This window comes from Metarhizium acridum, assembly GCF_019434415.1.
Source record: "Metarhizium acridum strain ARSEF 324 chromosome Unknown scaffold_568, whole genome shotgun sequence".
In the NCBI taxonomy this organism is placed as follows: Eukaryota; Fungi; Ascomycota; class Sordariomycetes; order Hypocreales; family Clavicipitaceae; genus Metarhizium; species Metarhizium acridum.
Genome location: NW_027094041.1, coordinates 1 through 17046, shown reverse-complemented (window position 1 = coordinate 17046; position 17046 = coordinate 1). Strand labels below are relative to the sequence as shown.

The window sequence follows — 17046 nt, the reverse complement described above, 5'->3', positions numbered from 1 at the left end:
GATGTCAACTTGTAGTGGTTCCTTCAAAGTACCTCACATGTCGTGTACCTACACACAATGTACAGTTGGTTCATGTTAAGACCCTGGTGTCCCAACTACTAGCCCCGGTCATAGAATAAAATTTGACATATTTCACCTCTGACCATCAATTCCAAGGATGGTAATTCGACTGTAGATTGGAGAGGAAACAATGTGGTTTGAGAATGATACCTCAGGTAGGATTTACTCCTTGTCCAATTATTCCTATATATATTAGCGTGGTAAAGATAGGAGACCAGCGTGGATTATTTACCTGAATCGGATCTAAAAGGGTCAAAGAATTGACATGGTCTCCAGAGATGTCGACACGGTAGTCACCGACGGCATCGACCTGGAAGTTCACCTCATAAGGTACCTCGATTTTCCTAGACTTTAGGAGAAAGATACGCTTCTTGAGATTGCCAGTAAATTCGACGGACAAGACGCCGATAGACTCCACACCAGCTGGGTATTCTTGTAAGTATAATAGTCCGAAGGTTTTCCCACTATTTCTTCAACACTAATCACGTACCTCCCGTCATGTTAGGTAAGTACCTTGAGTCATCATCGGACCTGAAGACTTCCACATTCCACTTTGGATTGCCTTTGGATTTTATGGATTTGGCGAAAGTTCTGCTGTACTTCTGACCTGTGGTCCTTTTTTGACCCCTCCTAAGCAACCAACAAATCTCAGTGCCTAGAGGAAGTCCTTCGGCGTCTCCTTTCGGCACAACTCCAATACTGACTCGTGCGATCCGGGTATGAAGAATGGTTTTTTGGCAATTGTAAAGAAGGCCATATGTCACGGCTAATTGAGGTTCGGGGCAAACGTGGACTGTCGCTCCTTTGATCCAATGAGGCCCTTTTCCCGAAACCCAACCTTTCAGCTTGGTTAACATGTACTCGGAGCCTCCTAAACCGCCTGATAAAACGACATGATCCTACAAACTGCGGTTACTTATAGATCTCGCTGTGAAGGCATCTTAACTCACCACTTGTTTCTGCACGCTGTCCAAGAAGTCATTTAACGCATCAGCAGTACATATTGCAATTTTACCAAACTGAGAGTCAAAAAAACTCCTCGTGGTTTTTACTGTTATATAGTTAGCATGACGAGACTTTGACTTATTGCTAAGCAAAGTCAGGTAGCTCTCACCTCGACAAATTTACCGTGGTTTCCCCCCAATCACTCCCGTGGCTGTTACACAAAGCATTGCGTGGAATTGGAATTCCAACCATGTTGGGAATATTTTAAGACCTAAACATGAGTTTCTTGTGTTGAAACACCATGCCTTGGGACATTTCATGAGAAATGCGTTTGAGTTGAGCATCTTTAGATCCACCAAGCTCATCGGCAGCAAATCGCTCAAAGTCCTTATCAATCCACATGGAACCACTGTCAACCCCCTTCACCTGCTGTAGAAGCTTTACTTTTTTGTGTGGGTCGAGCGATTCAACCTCAACGAAGGCAATGTCAGTGGTTCCGCCGCCCATATCAATAGACAGAATGGTGTCATTCTTCTTGAAATTAGCACCTTGGCAGGAACAAAGAGCAGATACTGATGCCGCTTCAGCTTCAGTCAAGCCTAAAAAAAATGGTGATTCCTTTCTCCACCAAAGCCAGCCTTCCTGACGATCTCCTTGAAGGCAGCTCTTTGAGCCCAATCCCATGTCGTCGGGACGCTGAAGATGAACTCGATTTTACAGTCACTCCAGCTCTTCCCCTCAAGAGACATGGGGCCATGGCGATTCATGGTAGGCAGTTCGCGACGAATGTGGTCATGAAGATGGCGTAAATACTGTTCGGCAATCTCCAACACCTTGTCAGCAGAGTCGGGCGCCCAGCTAACACCGCACTCATGAGCCTTCCTAAGTTGAGCCTGATCAAGGTAATTTTTGAAGGCCCTCCACTTATCTTCCTCTTCCATGTTCTGACAATAGAGCCCCCATTTTTTCGGCTCATGTTTAGCTAGGATAGTCGGAAACTTCTTAGTAACAGACTCGCCTGGAAGCACATAGAACGTAGGATTCAGCCCAGTTGGAACCATCCAACCGACTCCTACGGCGTGGTTAGAAAGTGATCTACTGGGTGAAGGTTAGGAATAACGCACCAGTGAATGTCGTTCCGAAATCGACGCTGATACACACATCAGTTTGGCTAGCGGAGGACATATTGGACATATTGGTCGCCAATGAGAAGCCAAGTACACGTGATACAAATGACGGTGCTGTGAAAGAGCCGGTCTAAAAGATGAGAAGGACGCAATGATAACTAAACAGTAGCTTGCGGTTTGTGTCTGAGTTTTGGGGGATCGTATGAGGCAGCTTGGACGATCTATATAGTAGAGAAGTGGCGAGGAAAGGCGTATGACCATACGCAACTTGAACTGTTGAGGCCATGCCGGACAAAATTCTGTTTGCTCAGTCTCGGGTGCGCACCTAGCCGGCAGCAATGAGGCTGTGGATTGCGTTGTTTGTAGGCCAGAGACGCTCCCCTTTGCGGTATGTAATGGCTTAATCATACGCGGTAGGCAATCGTGACCATAGGCAGACCGGACATCAAGTAGTATACTCACTCCCCTGTTCATCGTATACACACTCAGCCAGCCGGGTAGGTGCAAGGAGTACACCGGACAAGGGCGCCAGGCAGCTCCGACACCGTCCCTCGAGTGCCCAATAACTAATTGGCCGGTGGGCTGGATTCAATATTCCGTTTTTTTATGGCTGAAACAGTGGAAATGGTAGCTGAGGTGAATGATCCATAATCCAAGCCATCCGCACACGCAGAGCACGAGGGCGCCAGGACGTGAATGTGATCCGGGGGTGAAGTAAGAATGTGCACGAGACAATTTCAAAAAGCCGAAAATAGATTCCAGGTGCGCAGCATGCCTAAGGGGGGACGGGTCCCTTGTTCCGAGTAGCAAGGCAGGTTGCTTCACGCTCTGCTGCGAGCCCCTTCTTTTCTTCTATTTCTTCTGCCTTTCGTCTCATTTTTTTTTCCCGTCAACAGTCCGGCGGCATAGAATCTAGAACAATGAACCAGCTACGATGACTACTACTACCGTATATTTTCCCATCACCCTTTCTGAATCCGCAGTGGCTGTTTGGACGCCAGAAGCCTCGCAAACTGTCCCTGCTGGTTCTACCTATCCGAGCTCTTTGCCAACGTCTTGTCCTGTACTGATTGATGGGAGCAAGTCCCCTATTATTGGAACAGCGGTATCGCCGACCGTTGTGGCAGACACGACGTTCGCCGCGAGTCAACCTGTGTCCATGACGATATCGTACAGATGCGAATACAATGTTACCGAGGTAACGTCAACAACAGCAACGAAAGTCTCGGGAAGTTCGACCAATGTTACCTCAAAAATAGTAATTGGAACCCTGGCTGGAATTGCGGCGTTGTTAGCTACAGCAGCGCTTTTGGGTTACTACTTTATGAGACGAAGGACGGCGCGTCGCATCCGGGAGCGTATCCAGCAGGAGAATTGCCGCCTTCGAGAAGAAAAAATTATACCTGGCGAGAACGTGGCATTTACACACCGCATGAAGGGTTTTCTCCTGCAAGGTGCTCATTTCTGCTGGGGTGATATTCAGAAAGACTTCAAGCTGCTTGATGTAGGCTTCTAGGAGTTTGTCCGTCTTGGATTCGATTGCCAGAAAGTCCTTCCGAATTCGGTTTCCCTAAATAAGTCACTTGAGACTCTTGGTCTAAGCGAGGACGCTCGCAACTTGATCTGCGAGCTGCTTACTGAGCCTCGTACCCGCCGGATTGCGATGCGCCATGTGCTTGTGTGGGCGGTATTCTCTAATCTGGATATCCGTTCAGTCGAACCGCTCTCTCTCCTACACCCTGCGATTAAAAACTTCATGCTGTATGATCCCAAGGAGCATAGGAAGCGGGAAGAGTATACGGACCCAATGGAGCGTGGTAAGAGCCTTCTGCAATCAACATAGGGGAGAATTTGTGCTGACTCGTATTTGTGGAATTCAGACGAGATCGTTCGAAATGCTTGGAGACAAGTTTCCGCTGCGTTGTTGCAGGAAAGCATCCCCGCCCGGGGTAACCATCACCTCTATTCTAGAACAAATCCTCACCTTGACTCCCAGATCCAAACTCTCATGGATGCGCTTTCCGGCTTCTAGGAACATTTACCTATGTTAGATGATGGGCTCTTTAAGCGCGGATGGATCCCCCCTCTACGTCGTCTAATTTTTAGATGCGCAAAGCTATGCTACATACTCGCCTCTGACCCGGGTAATTGGGTGATAACTTTACCGCCGCCATCATTGGCCCAAGGAATTTGTATCTTCCCGGGACTAACTTTAGTGAGCGATCATGCTCGGGATCCCTTGCGCGAGCCTCGAGTTTTCATCTTTCCCAAGTGGGTAAAAGTCAATCATGCTGACGAAAGCAACAACGCCGAGGCGCAAAACAACATGCAGAGAGACTCATTCGATGAGTGGAGGGATTAGCCATGAAGTTGTATAAAACATCCAAAGGCAAGCGAGTACGGAAGCCTTTGTAAATGCCACTTCATGCTGTGGGCAGATATATGAAAACATTGTCTGTTTCATCTCTTTTTTCCGAGTTGGTGCTTTAGATACTATGACAGGTTGAAAACGTGACATCAATTATGCAATGAAAATTCTTCTTTACACGTGGCCGAGTAAAAAGATGGGCAGAAATAATCGCGCAGCTAATATAGCATTCATCACGTATACTTCTCGTCGCATCCCTGTTCTTTGTATCTCAGAGCTCGGTTCTATTGGGCCGCGACAGGTCCAAAAACAGGCGGAACAAAGGTCCAGCAAGAGCTCATCGGTATGCGACAAGCATCAATGGCAAAGACTGAGCTGAAGGGGGCAGATGACGAATGATGAATTTACAATCTAGCTATAGGAAATGCTGGTCTGGATCATGACATTGCTCATGGCATGGATCCTGAAACACAATCTCTTCTCCTCCCGGCTCGGGGAACAAGGCAACTACAATACCATTGCCCCCAAAGTCCCTAAATCCTATTCAACTCCATATCTCTTGCGCTCAGCAACCCAGTCTACCGTTCCGTCTTCGTTTATGCTGGTCTTAGCCGGAGTGAGGGCTTTGAGTATCTCAGAGTCAACTGCCGTAAAGGTGGTTGAATCAACAGAGAACGCGCAGTCCCTGTAGTTGTGAATTCCAAATCTCAGGGTACCGTACATCTCACGACCGCGATTCTTGAGCTGAGGTGTTAGAATGCCGCGGAGGGGATGCTCAGGATTGCTCTCGTCACCTTTGGCCTCGGCGGCTTTGACTGCCTTGTCCCAGAACCCCTGCCACCTGCTAGTCGCACTCTTCTTATCCATTCCGGCCGGCGGTATCTGCTCCATGAGACTCCGAAATACCAGAGACGTAATAACCTGTTGTTGGTCATGTATTTTGATACTCTGCTGCTGGATAATCCCCTGAGCAAATGCCAGTGCTCCCGTCCTTGCGTCGACGGCCTCGCGCAAGGCTGGTATGATCCATGGCCTACCGCTTGTCGAATATGCAATTTTGGCGCCTGTCAGGTAGCAAATCTGACGCAAATTCTCTCCAATTTGGTTCCAGACACGAAAATAACTGTGGTTGACAAATACGAAACCCCCAGTCATTGATTCAATGACAACTCGGTGAATCTCATTGTTTTTACCAACAAGTCTCTTTAAAAGCTATTCAGCAATCCGAGGGGTCTTTTGGTAAACAGACTTTAGCATGTCTTGGACCTCACTGTCCTTGGTATGAATTGGACCATGGCTGTGGACAATCGCGGACGTGTTAGCGACGTATATTCTGGAGGCGTATAAGCAGGAAACATACCAAGTAGTCCTGGATGCGGACGTTCTCATCTCACTTCTCTTCACCACTGCCTCTTCAATCTCGTCCAGTAGATCTTAGTCTAGCCGCAATACCCGAATCTGATTCAGGATGCTGCCAAAGTCGACTGCTGGATACCATTGATCTCCCGAATCTTCTAAAGACTTCTTACTTTTATATTTCTTCAAGGCAGTGTCTAGCAGCTTAAGGAAATGTGAACCTAGAGTCGAATCGGTAGCCATGTATGCAGCGAGATCCCTATACCGGTGTGCTATAAGCAATCGCTCGACAGCCTTTAAGAAAACATTCCCGTTCCTCAAGAATTCCGTGGGAGCTCGGTTTAGATGTTTCGTTTCGGAACCGCACTCGCTTGAGCTTGCAGCTGTAAGTTCATCCAGGAACGAATGCTCTTTGACGGGGCTTTGTAACTCTTTCTCCGTGGAGACTCTCAGAAGGCAAGTAAGGGCTTCGGCCAAGGGGGAAAAATCCGACTTTGTTTGTACCAACATTACGTCTAGCTCTTTTTTTTTTTTTTTTTGGTTGGGGGGGGGGGGGGGGGGGGGGGGGGGGGGGGGGTGGGGGGGGATAGTGCGGAACAGTGTGAATGGCCTTACGGAGATGAATTCAACATGAGGTAGGGAACAAAACAAGAGTATTGAGGTGCGGTGATTTGTTTGAAGGCTATGGATTTGCGGATGGATATAGATATCAGCCAAAGATTTATGTTCAGTAACAAAATATATACACATAAAAATGGCTTCCAAACCCAACACCTCCCCCAGTTCAAAACACCCAAGAATCCCTAGGGTCCGGATCTACCCTTGCCTGATGATCCGTAGTGATAGGCCACGCAGGAGCGACAGAGCCTCGCAAATGGGTAGTGTATTTCTAACAAAATCCTCGTCATTGTTATCTGCCAAGTGCGTATACAAGACTGCCAGTAGACATAGTACCAGGGTCTTTACCGTGGCTCCCCTCTCAACTGCCGTAGCAAACGGCAGCTGGAGCTGGAGCGCCATAATGGGTCCATGGGACAAAATAGAATCCTGTGACCCTTCCAGATTCGACGACGGGGTGCGTCAGTGGCCGGGCTGTAGGCTGAGCCTGGAGTGTCACACGGATTAGGTCAAGCAAGGATTAGAAGCCCTTTATTACAAAGAAGATCACGAGAACTATGGGGCACACTAGGCACGGGCCGTTCCTTTCATGTGTATAAGATGGTCCCCCCCTCGCCTCATGGCTTGGGAAAACCAAGGACCTTTGACATCCTACAAGATTATCACTGAATTGAGCCCTTTTGCTTCAAGCCCTCTAATGAGCCCTTGTCACAGCCTGGAGTTCAGATTCTGACAGGGTTGCAGGCTGCAATGATAGCAAACATCTGCTAGCACAGCCGGGTGGTACGAGATCAATACAACTTTTGACCTGCAGAAGCCCTCAATACATATCCAGTGAGACAAACGAAAGTCATTTATAGTATACCTTGATCGACAGTACAGGTCAAATAGTGGAAGCTGGTTTCCGATAAACGGCAACTACACAAGCTACGGAAATGGGCAGCATGTTTCAAGTTACTAACACCGACCAGATTTATCCTCTTGACATGTGGCCTTATCAAGGTGCTGAAAAAAATCCCTCCACACTCTGGTAGCCGAGTTATCCAGCCATTCTTTACATCTGTGCTAGCACCGGCTCGAGGTACGGCCCATTGGATACACCAGCGCCGCCGGCTCCCCATGGGCTGGAAACAGGGACACCAGACTCAATGGACCCGCGCACTTGGACTGTATGAACTCTAATATTGTAATCTACGTTGATCAAATCGTTGCTATAAGTTATAAGAGTACCTTTGGGAGACTTAGGTATGAGTGCCTCTCGCGAGTTCATTATGGAACGTTTAAATATACTCGAAAACACTTTACAGCCGCGATTAATTAGAGTTACTGAAGACTTGGTGAGGATTATTTGGACCGCCTCTGATGGAGAGCCGCCCGGTTGTATCTTAGTTTCATTGGCTTGATGTTATGGAAGCACATGATTTGCGATTATTATTTGAATGAGTTTCTTCCGTGTCATACAGCTTTTTTAGCATGTAAATTCCGATATTACATGCTGGTTATGTCTGATACAACCATGTTAAGAAATGCACTATGATCTCTTAATTTACCTATGAACGAGGGATGGATGGATGGATGGGTATGTATATAGGGCCCAAGTATTAGAACTGAACACTTGGAAGACGAATTTTGTTCGTGGTCTTGATGAAATTATAGAGCAAAGCCTAGTTGTAACGTATAATGTACCTATGCCTCAACAAGTCGAGTGGTGCAATCTGCATTCCCAAACTTACCCACTTTGATAACGTTGTATTCAAACGTACATGTAGGCCAGACATTCCTTCTCGGTGAAACCCACGCTCCAAGTTTACACTTTCCAGGCTGTTTGTGTCGCCGCATGTGGTTTCTTCAGATCAAGGCGCAGGCCGGGGGGGGTAAGGGATGGAGGAGGGGTCGGCCATTTTGACCTTAAACCCAACGAGGAAGACATTGTCGGCCGATAAAGTTGCTCGTAATGACTCCTATTTGGTAGCTGGATCATGTCAGACAGCTCAATGTGGATTACAGGCGGCTCGGGCGCCACGGGGCCATGATGGGTACTCGCATCCCATTCAAATGCAAGGCATCGAGAGCACTGAGGCAGACAGAGAAGCGTTTGGTATAGTGGCGTCTTGTTTGCTTGAGAAAACTATCTTGTGAAACCTCTCGTCCAGCCGTGCCAAAATGTCGATTCAAGCCTTGCTTCATGCGGCCAACGACTTGCGGACTGCCCCAATTACTGCTGGCCGCTACAGTAATAGTCTTGACTGGCGTTGCTATCCGATGCACTTTCCACAATAGCGTCGATATTAGACGAGCGTCGAGTATCAGCACCAAGACTCATGGCGAGTCCCCTCAAAACACTACCCACCCGATATGTTACAAAGCTCAAAGCCCTCATCCACATGATAGCTGGTCGATGCGTCATACAAAGCCGCTTCTATACAGGGTCTTCAGATACGGACCGAAATACAACATCACAATGGGACTCGGTACCCTTGATCCGGACCAATGGATCGGGCTTGACAGCCACTTCCCAAAACACCACGCTCATAAGGCAATACGCATTCAACAGCGAGGCGACAAGTGTATAAAGACTCACCCTGATGCCGTTCCAGCTGCTATAGAGCTCCTCGAGGATCTCGCAAACTATCTGCCTGCGCGGTAGACCGACCTGTTTTAAAACGAACATCAGTGGGAATTAACAATATTTGGTTGGACGAGTCATTCGATATCCTGCAACGACCACTTGAGGAAGACCCAATGACAGTGTGTGCAAGGTTAATTCAAGATGACTTGGCCTTGTCATTAGAGCAGCCAGACGGGAAATATCGCCTCCCGGCCGGATGCATTCTCCTGGCTGGCTTCTGGAGACTCTCTGACAAGTTTGGCATGTCATTGTCGGATACTCACACCTCTGGAAACGTCGCCTCCTTCAAAGCGAGACTCGAAAGAGGCATGGTAAAGTTCATTCAGCGAATGAACGCAGATACCATGTACAGACGTAATAGTTATCTCATCCAAGTCAATGATTGTTTACCGTGGATGGCGACGAGGATGACCCGGACGTGGGCATGGAGTAGTGCCGAAAAGGGCAAAATTATTCATCATCACTGGTTCGGGTCTGAGAGACAGTCTCTCCGTCGATTAGCCAGGACGCGAGCCATTTGTTTTACGATCCGACCTACTTTTTGCCAATTACCGAGATGGCAGAGGAGGACTATGTACCAGACAGGTTGGCCAGTGCAATGCGTAGTTGGGACGATGAGGTTTCGAATTACAAGGACCGGGCAAAGGATGAAGCTGTTTTGCTAGACTACTTGGACAGAAAACACCAAGACCAGGTGCGAAGACGGGTTGGATTGGCTCGGGAGGAAGACGTGCGACGACAATATCCTTGGTGAAGATGACTTCAAGTTTAGGTGTTTGGACGAGACTTCATTCCTCTTGTCAATAATATTTGAAAGACACGATATAAATAAGAAGAAAACCTCATCTTGTGCATTTGCAGTGTATGTTATAGGCAAGTGGTTTGCTGTGAGTATTTGATCATGTGTAGTCTATCGTAAGCATTGCAACCTACAATATAAACTACAACATATCACTTGTTACTAGATGTCCTGCATTTACACCCCCCCCCCCCCCCCCCCCCCCCCCCCTCTTTTTTTTTATTTTTTTCCCCATCAATTAAAAAAAAAAAAAAGGAAAAATTACTTCTTCTGCCCATTATAGATAGCGGGATCTGGGGGTGATTCGTAGCCGCCACCTTGGTCCAACCACTTGTGGAAGTTCTCGGTCGAATTACGCCAGGGCAGGCCTACGCCGGGCTCTCACGTATTGCAAGATGATTTCATACAAGGCTGTCAAACAGCCCAGATGACTTTAGCTGAATTTGGCACCAACCGTGCTTTGGACCATGCTCTGCGTATTAGTGAGACTATTAAGCGTGTGTGCAACGCCTGCATTCAACAACACACAGGACATTGTATCTGCAATTGCGACCTGACAATAAAAAGGCCACTATGGATCTTTGTAGACGCAGGGATAAGCATCAAGCTTACGCCGTCATGGGCACAACACCACAGCAGTCACCGAGTCAACTGTGAATTTTGAAGCTTCCACCCAGGCGCTCGCACCACTCTCTTGGGATAAAACACGCTTGTAAGCGGATTGATTTGCCATGACTGACTCCGGCGGCATTCATAAGTACGGAAAGATGGCCGAGACTGTGGCTGCTGTGCGGTCGCAGTCAAAGTAGTTGATATTTCACTCATCAGCTACAGCTGCCGGTGGAGTCTATCAGATCGAACACTGCAACCTTGATGCCCCCTTTCAGATCCTGCCATAGCGATGAATTTTACCCTGCCTCCGTCACACTGCATGAGACAGAAAATTGCACCATCCCATTCAACTTTCGAAACCACCACGAGACCTTTTCCATACTTTCTTGTCTCTTTCAGATAACCCTACATGCTAGTATTCATGAAAAAATTCCGTATAAAAAATAAAAGTAATTTTAATATTTCGAAGTACGTATAGTCCGAGCTTGTGTGCAAGTAACTAACTAGACGATAGACGCAATACGCTCATGCGACACAAAGTAGCTGCGCATACAGTGGCATAGTTCTGCTGGTAGGCGGATAAGGAAAGTGTGAGAGTTCTAACGATAGAAAACAGCATGTTGGAGTTTGCGTCAGCTGCGTATGCGAGATTGCTTATAATAAGGAAACTTTTTATATCGTGACTGAGTTTTAAAAGTTGTCATAATTTCTATAAGAAGATCTCGTAATACAACACGCGATAAAGACGTGAACAGAAAAGAGGTCAAAGAATGTAAACTCCAAGACCTGGTTGGCTACCACAGGTATTATTCGCTATTACTCCAGGGTTTTTAAGTTTTGCTAGCCATTCTATAGTCGTATTGCTATAGTCTTCTGGCCCGTATGGCTCAAATAATTCTGACAGAAGTCCCCGTTTCCTCCTAAGGCCAACCCTAGATCTCGAAGGAGCACATCGTAGTAGGGAACGGCGTCGAATATAAATGAAGGGGCCTTGTTACCCCAATCCACGGGGTATCTCATTTTCCCGAAACCGGTTGACCAAAACTGTTTGGTATTGCAGCTCGTCCAGTGCTCCTGGTTGCAGGAGATTCCGTGTTGCATCGCGACTCAAGCTGTCTGACATGTAAGAGGCTATCCATAGGCTCTGGACATGTGCCTATATGGGCGTGCTGAAGTTTGTCACCATGCCGCAAAAGGCAATATCTCGATGGCGAAGAAACCGCGGTGACGGGGGCACTATGAATCGATGGAGCATCAATGGTGTCAAGTTGTCATTCTCCGTTGGCGTCCCGGCTCTTACAACTCCCGGCACATTCGAAAGCGGCACGTAATTCTTCAGACACTGGGGCTGGTCTTGCAAGCTTGGGAACCGTGATAGAATCTCCGGTCGGCCTTCTCAAGGACAGCCTCGTTTCTCCTCAGGGATTCTGCGTCAAGGCCGGCTTTTTGTTGATAGGGAAGCCCCAGCTCCGCGTCAACCCCCTTCAGGGAGGAACTCGATTGGGGGCACTCTTCCACCCAGTGTGTACCAGGATCGAATCCGACTCAAAGCAAGTATTGTCAGAGAGATGGACTTTGCCTGGGCTCAGACGCTCAATGTCGGCTATGTGAATCTTGACCCGCTTCTTCCGAACAAGGTCAAAAAAGTCGGTATCGTAATTCAAGATGCTAAAACTTGCTCCCACGAACATGGCATTGAGCTTGGGCTTCAGCTTTCTTGTCTCCGGGTGGGAGTCAAGCCGGCACCGGCCTAGCACGTCTGACGCTAAAATTTTCCAGAACAAGTTGGTGACGAATCTTCCAACTATGGTGCCGTGCAAGAGGCTCCTGACCCATGAATGCCCACATTGTGAACCCCATATACAAGGGCTGAACCATGTGAGCAATCTTGTGTCTTTTTTTCAACACGTTAGCGCAAACTCGAGAAGCTTTCCATGCCCTTGGGTGAACAAACTGGCTAGAAATTCCACCCTTTGCTTGAAAGGGGTAACATATGGCGGTGTCATCCAACATGGGCCGTGTCCATTTGCTGTTTTTCGATTTGGTCCCCCGAGATCAGCAACGGACTTTACGAAACAAAGAAGCGCACGAAGAACTGCTACTAGCATACCTCTAATGACCCAATGCACTTCGGCTCCAGCTGCCGCGTAAGCATACACAGCATCCCAGGCGTATTTTGTCGACCCATAAACCGTAGGCCTCTGGGCACACTTGACGGTATCTGCGTTGTGAGGAAAATCGCGGCCGTGGAAAATTCGACCCCCAAAACTTTCGTCGCCGACAAACCGTATTAGGTTGGGCTCAGAAGTAAAGCCGGATGCGACGATTAACCTCCGCGCAAACATGGTCAAGGTCTCACCGTGACATTGGAGGGTCAGTATCCATCCCCCTTCAGCTGCTTCTTGGTGCTCTGCCGAAAGAACTCTTGTCTCGAGACGAATAAGTGGCACCAGGCCAAATTTTTCTGCGTACGACTTGAGGTACTCGTGCACTGCTCTGGCAGGAATATGTTGGCCTGGTTGTGCGCCAAACTTTCCACTTTCCATGGGGAAGTCGGGGTATTGATACGTTCCGAACATGTTGTTGGTCTTTAGACCTGGATATAGCCTTTCTTCGGCCCATGTTCCGCCGATTGATGCCTGCGAATCTACTATGGCAACCGAGTGATGCGGCTGGCTGCAGCGATAATGTTTGGCCGCAGCCAACCCGTGGAAACCTATTTTTTGCAAGGTTAGCTTCAGAACGACGGCAACGCTCCGTGTCTTTGCAATGACAATGGCGTACCGGCTCCTATGATAACGCAGTCCTTTGAATCCATGGTTGCCGTAGACTCGTCGGGTGTTCCAGCAGGAAGTGACCCGGCTGCGGACTTTAATATGCAGACGCGCCCAGGGGCCTGGTCATCGGAGACAGTTGAAGATATATGACATCTGTGTACGAAATAAAGATCTGCCAGATAAATTGGACCCTTTGTGATTCAGATGAACAGGACACTTCCATCGACCCACTGGACATGTGCCCACCCAGCCGTTGTAAAAACACATGCATATACAGGGATCGGAGCAGATACGGCTCATACGCATCATCCGGGACATCTCGTACCATCGTAATCAATGGAGGGCAACACATCCTGACCATTTGGGTCGCGGCTAAACGCCAAACATCAACAAGGGGTGGCTTCCATGTATTCTTCGCATACCGGTCATGGCGGACACACATGCATCATTGATATTAGCCGGGGAGACGGGATGATGTGGATGACGTGGATAAGTTGTTGAAGAACAGGGCTACAGGCCTCTCAACTGGCTCCTTGATGGGGGGAGTAATCAAGACCCTTGCAAGCTGAAAAGCCGGTAATGGTGTGTACAAGCAGTACAACACAAGGCTTACTCTTCATAGACGTGCTGTGTGCAACCCCCAGATCTAGCGATGGGCAAATCGTGCCGTCGTCACCCGAGTCAGCATCGCCACACCGAGTATTTGTCTGGTGGTATTGACACTTTCGCCCCGTAAGCCCTCGCATGCACTCCGTACTGCAACGAAATGAGAAATCCTGCTCATGCAAGGCGCCTGTTTTGGCAAACTCTGGCTCCCCGCCCTCCTAGCAGAAGCAGTCCCCCTTGCAACACGGCCCCTTGACGATACGTCGTTACCAGGGCGAGTTGCCACAGAGCCACAACCTTTGCCTCGGTGGCTGAGGAACTTGTGGATAAAAGCCTCGGCGTCCTTGCCGGTTCCGAAGGTGTTTTGAAAAAAAAAAAAAAGAAGAAGAAAAAAAGGCACCGTCTTTCCCTTGCGAACGTGCAGTGCAATTGACCCTGTCGTTCGGTTAGCAGACGCGTCAAGTCTCTGGTCAACGCCCGCGCACAGGTTGATGGGATCAGATGAGCCTTCCCCGTACTTGATGCCTCAAATATCCATCCTGTCGGTGCCTCCTAGGCGACCAATGTTTTAAATGAGCCCGGACGTTTCCACTGACGCACCGGGGTCAGAAGCGCATCCCTTTGGCTGCGCTAAGGTGCCAGTCAGGTATGCCCCATTTTTTCTGCGATACCTAACGGGTACCTTTTAGCGTCAAAAAGGCCCATACGCGGTTCGGTGTAATATGTGCGATGTAGCTCTTTGTAATCACAGCTTGCTAGTACTTCTATCATCTTATATTTCCTAGCAGGGTTAAGTATCTTTAAATGTAGGGTTTTAATGGCTAAAACCAGAATTCGATACCTGACTGGCACCTTAGCACAGCCAAAGGGATACGGAACTGCCCCGGCAGTTGATGGCTGCATAGGCTGCAGCATCGTGCTCAAAAGTCCGATAAGCGTCCTGTGTAGTATTACGGTGTTGGCATGCGAATCTGCATGCCAGGTCAAAAAAGTTATAGGTGACGGGGCTCGACCAATTATAAACATGGCGACTCCGAAACGTGCTCGCATATAACTAGTTTTAATAATGACGGCAATTATTGGTCCCTTTTTTTTCTCGTCTTATTTGACTCTAGTTTCGTCCATCACCATGATGCCCGACACATATATTCCACCAACCAGCCCCTGGCTCCCAACACGTCCATTCTCGTACACAGTCAAGTCGATTAGATGATTGGGCGGAAACCAGTCTATGGAGCAGCACTGATTACTGGTTGCAACAGCTTGTGTTGCATTGAATTATTTGGCAAGGCCCAGGTGCCGCCTCACAGGGTCCCTTTGATAGCTTTCGTCCTTGGTGATGTCGCATCAATCGATTGCCACCCGCCAGACTCGAAAAGGTGCCGTCTGGAGCTGTGGTTCGAGTGTTTTGTTGCAAATACTGTCGTGTCCATTTATATCACTTTCTGGCTGCTCTCTCCATGCCCGCCCACCAAGAACATTGGCCTCATAGCTTGCCCACGACAATGATGCAAGAATAGCTGCATCAAGGGTCACTTTAAATTCTTGACGAGAGATGGGCCTATACAATGCTCAGGCACAGCTGCCGCCACATTAGGGTATACAGATAACCACAACGAGCCTTGATATCGATTACAGTAATTATTTCTATATAAACATTGAACCTAGACTCCACACAGACTTCACCTAAGCCTCTTGAAGTTTTTTCTCTGCATGATGAATCTCCAAACCAATGACTGCTTGTTCTGCGGTCCAGCCACGACAGCCCGACAGTCCAAAAGATGAGAGCAATAGAGCAGGCAATCATTGCCCACATGCCTCGCTGAATTGCAAAGGTTAGCAATCATGGGTTAGTCATGTATAGGCGCACATCTCTTGACTTACAATAAACCACGGGGCCATTGATGCTCCGTAGAATAGATGCTCCACCATGCGTTGACGGCATTGTTGCCAAGGTTCATGCCGGCGAGAACAACACTACGAAAGGCAGCTTGTTCATATCTCATGGCGTCGTTGCACCAGGCGAAGAAGGTGGCTTGGCAGGCGTAGACTACATCGTTTTATATTGTTTTGCGTAAAACTGTATGGGACATGTCGCCCTGGGTCACGGGAGAAGACAGCACCAGCTTACCTGAACCTGCCCAGTAGTAGGCTGCCATTGTAACCGTCGTACAGTGCGGGTTTCTTGGGGTCCCGCGACGACACCAAGATCATGATGGACGTCGCGATACTGGTAGCACCGATGAAGTACCCGACAAGATAACGTTTGCCGCCGAGGAAGTCGGTCAATGCAGCCCAAAACAGGGTTGAAACAATGCCACAGGCAGGAACACCGGTAGGGAGTTGTTCTTTTCAGGCACAGTATACTTATTCACTGGGTGGTTTTGCAGGAAGAGGGCCAGGAGGGAGTTGGTGCTGAAGCTCTCCAGTTCACCGGCAAGACACCACAGGCCGACGAAGCCCCACCAGTACCACGACGACATGACCTTCTTGAGGAACTTGAGGGTGATGGGGGATTGTTCAGGAATTTCAGGGACTCTAGAGACGGCGAGCTTCTTCTCCTCTTCAGTCAGGTAAAAGGCGGTGGTTGTCTGGGCGTGTCAGGGAAGAAGATGACGCCGTAGATGGCCACGGGACAGTGAGCAAGCCGTCTACAATAAAGAGCCATCGCCACCCCGCAAGTCCAAGACGGCCATGAAGGCTCTTGTAGATGCCAGACTGAATGAAACCACCAATGAGGGTGCCAGCCAATCCGGAGGATGTAAATATGCCACTGCGCTTACCAAGCTCGCGCTCGGTATACCATGCGCCGAGGATATAGTGTGTGCCGACAAAGGTGAGGCCTCGCAGATGCCCTGGAAAAACCTGATGCCATGATGGACTGCGGTTATGGACCGAGGGCAGTGACCATGCATGGTAAGACACCCCCATGGAATCATCATGGAGGGGAAACCAGAAGCGAGGCTTGACATAGTGAAGGGACAAATTGGACGGTACTTGACCGATAACATAGCTGCGATAATGTGTTCAGTCATTTCAGGGTAGGGACGGCAAATATAGAATATTGTCGGGCCAGATGAGTCCTCCTACCCAACGGTGAAGCAAGTATTGATTTCATTCAGCTGGTTGCCCACAAATCCAAGATCATC

The 17046-nt window shown here is 48.5% G+C and overlaps 7 protein-coding genes across 7 annotated transcripts; all 7 read right to left on the bottom strand.

The window, feature by feature from the left end:
- Positions 1 to 237: 237 nt before the first annotated feature.
- On the bottom strand, positions 238 to 560 carry J3458_019475 (uncharacterized protein; the record flags this gene model as incomplete). Its single annotated transcript, XM_066121518.1, has 3 exons — positions 238 to 243; positions 293 to 483; positions 551 to 560. The coding sequence occupies 3 exons, from the start codon at positions 558 to 560 to the stop codon at positions 238 to 240; spliced, it is 207 nt and encodes a 68-aa protein (XP_065973132.1).
- Positions 561 to 1269: 709 nt separating this feature from the next.
- On the bottom strand, positions 1270 to 2190 carry J3458_019474 (uncharacterized protein; the record flags this gene model as incomplete). Its single annotated transcript, XM_066121517.1, has 3 exons — positions 1270 to 1539; positions 1653 to 2077; positions 2130 to 2190. The coding sequence occupies 3 exons, from the start codon at positions 2188 to 2190 to the stop codon at positions 1270 to 1272; spliced, it is 756 nt and encodes a 251-aa protein (XP_065973131.1).
- A 2850-nt stretch (positions 2191 to 5040) lies between these two features.
- J3458_019473 (uncharacterized protein) lies at positions 5041 to 5655 on the bottom strand (the record flags this gene model as incomplete). The annotated part of the gene is made up of 1 exon (XM_007814974.2): positions 5041 to 5655. The coding sequence occupies one exon, from the start codon at positions 5653 to 5655 to the stop codon at positions 5041 to 5043; it is 615 nt and encodes a 204-aa protein (XP_007813165.2).
- A 279-nt stretch (positions 5656 to 5934) lies between these two features.
- On the bottom strand, positions 5935 to 6488 carry J3458_019472 (uncharacterized protein; the record flags this gene model as incomplete). The annotated part of the gene is made up of 2 exons (XM_066121516.1): positions 5935 to 6304; positions 6472 to 6488. The coding sequence occupies 2 exons, from the start codon at positions 6486 to 6488 to the stop codon at positions 5935 to 5937; spliced, it is 387 nt and encodes a 128-aa protein (XP_065973130.1).
- A 5510-nt stretch (positions 6489 to 11998) lies between these two features.
- On the bottom strand, positions 11999 to 13457 carry J3458_019471 (uncharacterized protein; the record flags this gene model as incomplete). Its single annotated transcript, XM_066121515.1, has 4 exons — positions 13299 to 13457; positions 12625 to 13230; positions 12469 to 12543; positions 11999 to 12408 (listed from the first exon to the last, which is right to left on the bottom strand). The coding sequence occupies exons 1-4, from the start codon at positions 13330 to 13332 to the stop codon at positions 11999 to 12001; spliced, it is 1125 nt and encodes a 374-aa protein (XP_065973129.1). The 5' UTR covers positions 13333 to 13457.
- Positions 13458 to 15700: 2243 nt separating this feature from the next.
- Positions 15701 to 16056, bottom strand: J3458_019470 (uncharacterized protein; the record flags this gene model as incomplete). Its single annotated transcript, XM_066121514.1, has 3 exons — positions 15701 to 15719; positions 15782 to 15947; positions 16029 to 16056. 3 exons carry the CDS (start codon positions 16054 to 16056, stop codon positions 15701 to 15703), a joined length of 213 nt encoding a protein of 70 aa, XP_065973128.1.
- Positions 16057 to 16182: 126 nt separating this feature from the next.
- J3458_019469 (uncharacterized protein) lies at positions 16183 to 16828 on the bottom strand (the record flags this gene model as incomplete). Its single annotated transcript, XM_066121513.1, has 2 exons — positions 16183 to 16488; positions 16553 to 16828. The coding sequence occupies 2 exons, from the start codon at positions 16826 to 16828 to the stop codon at positions 16183 to 16185; spliced, it is 582 nt and encodes a 193-aa protein (XP_065973127.1).
- Positions 16829 to 17046: the final 218 nt, after the last annotated feature.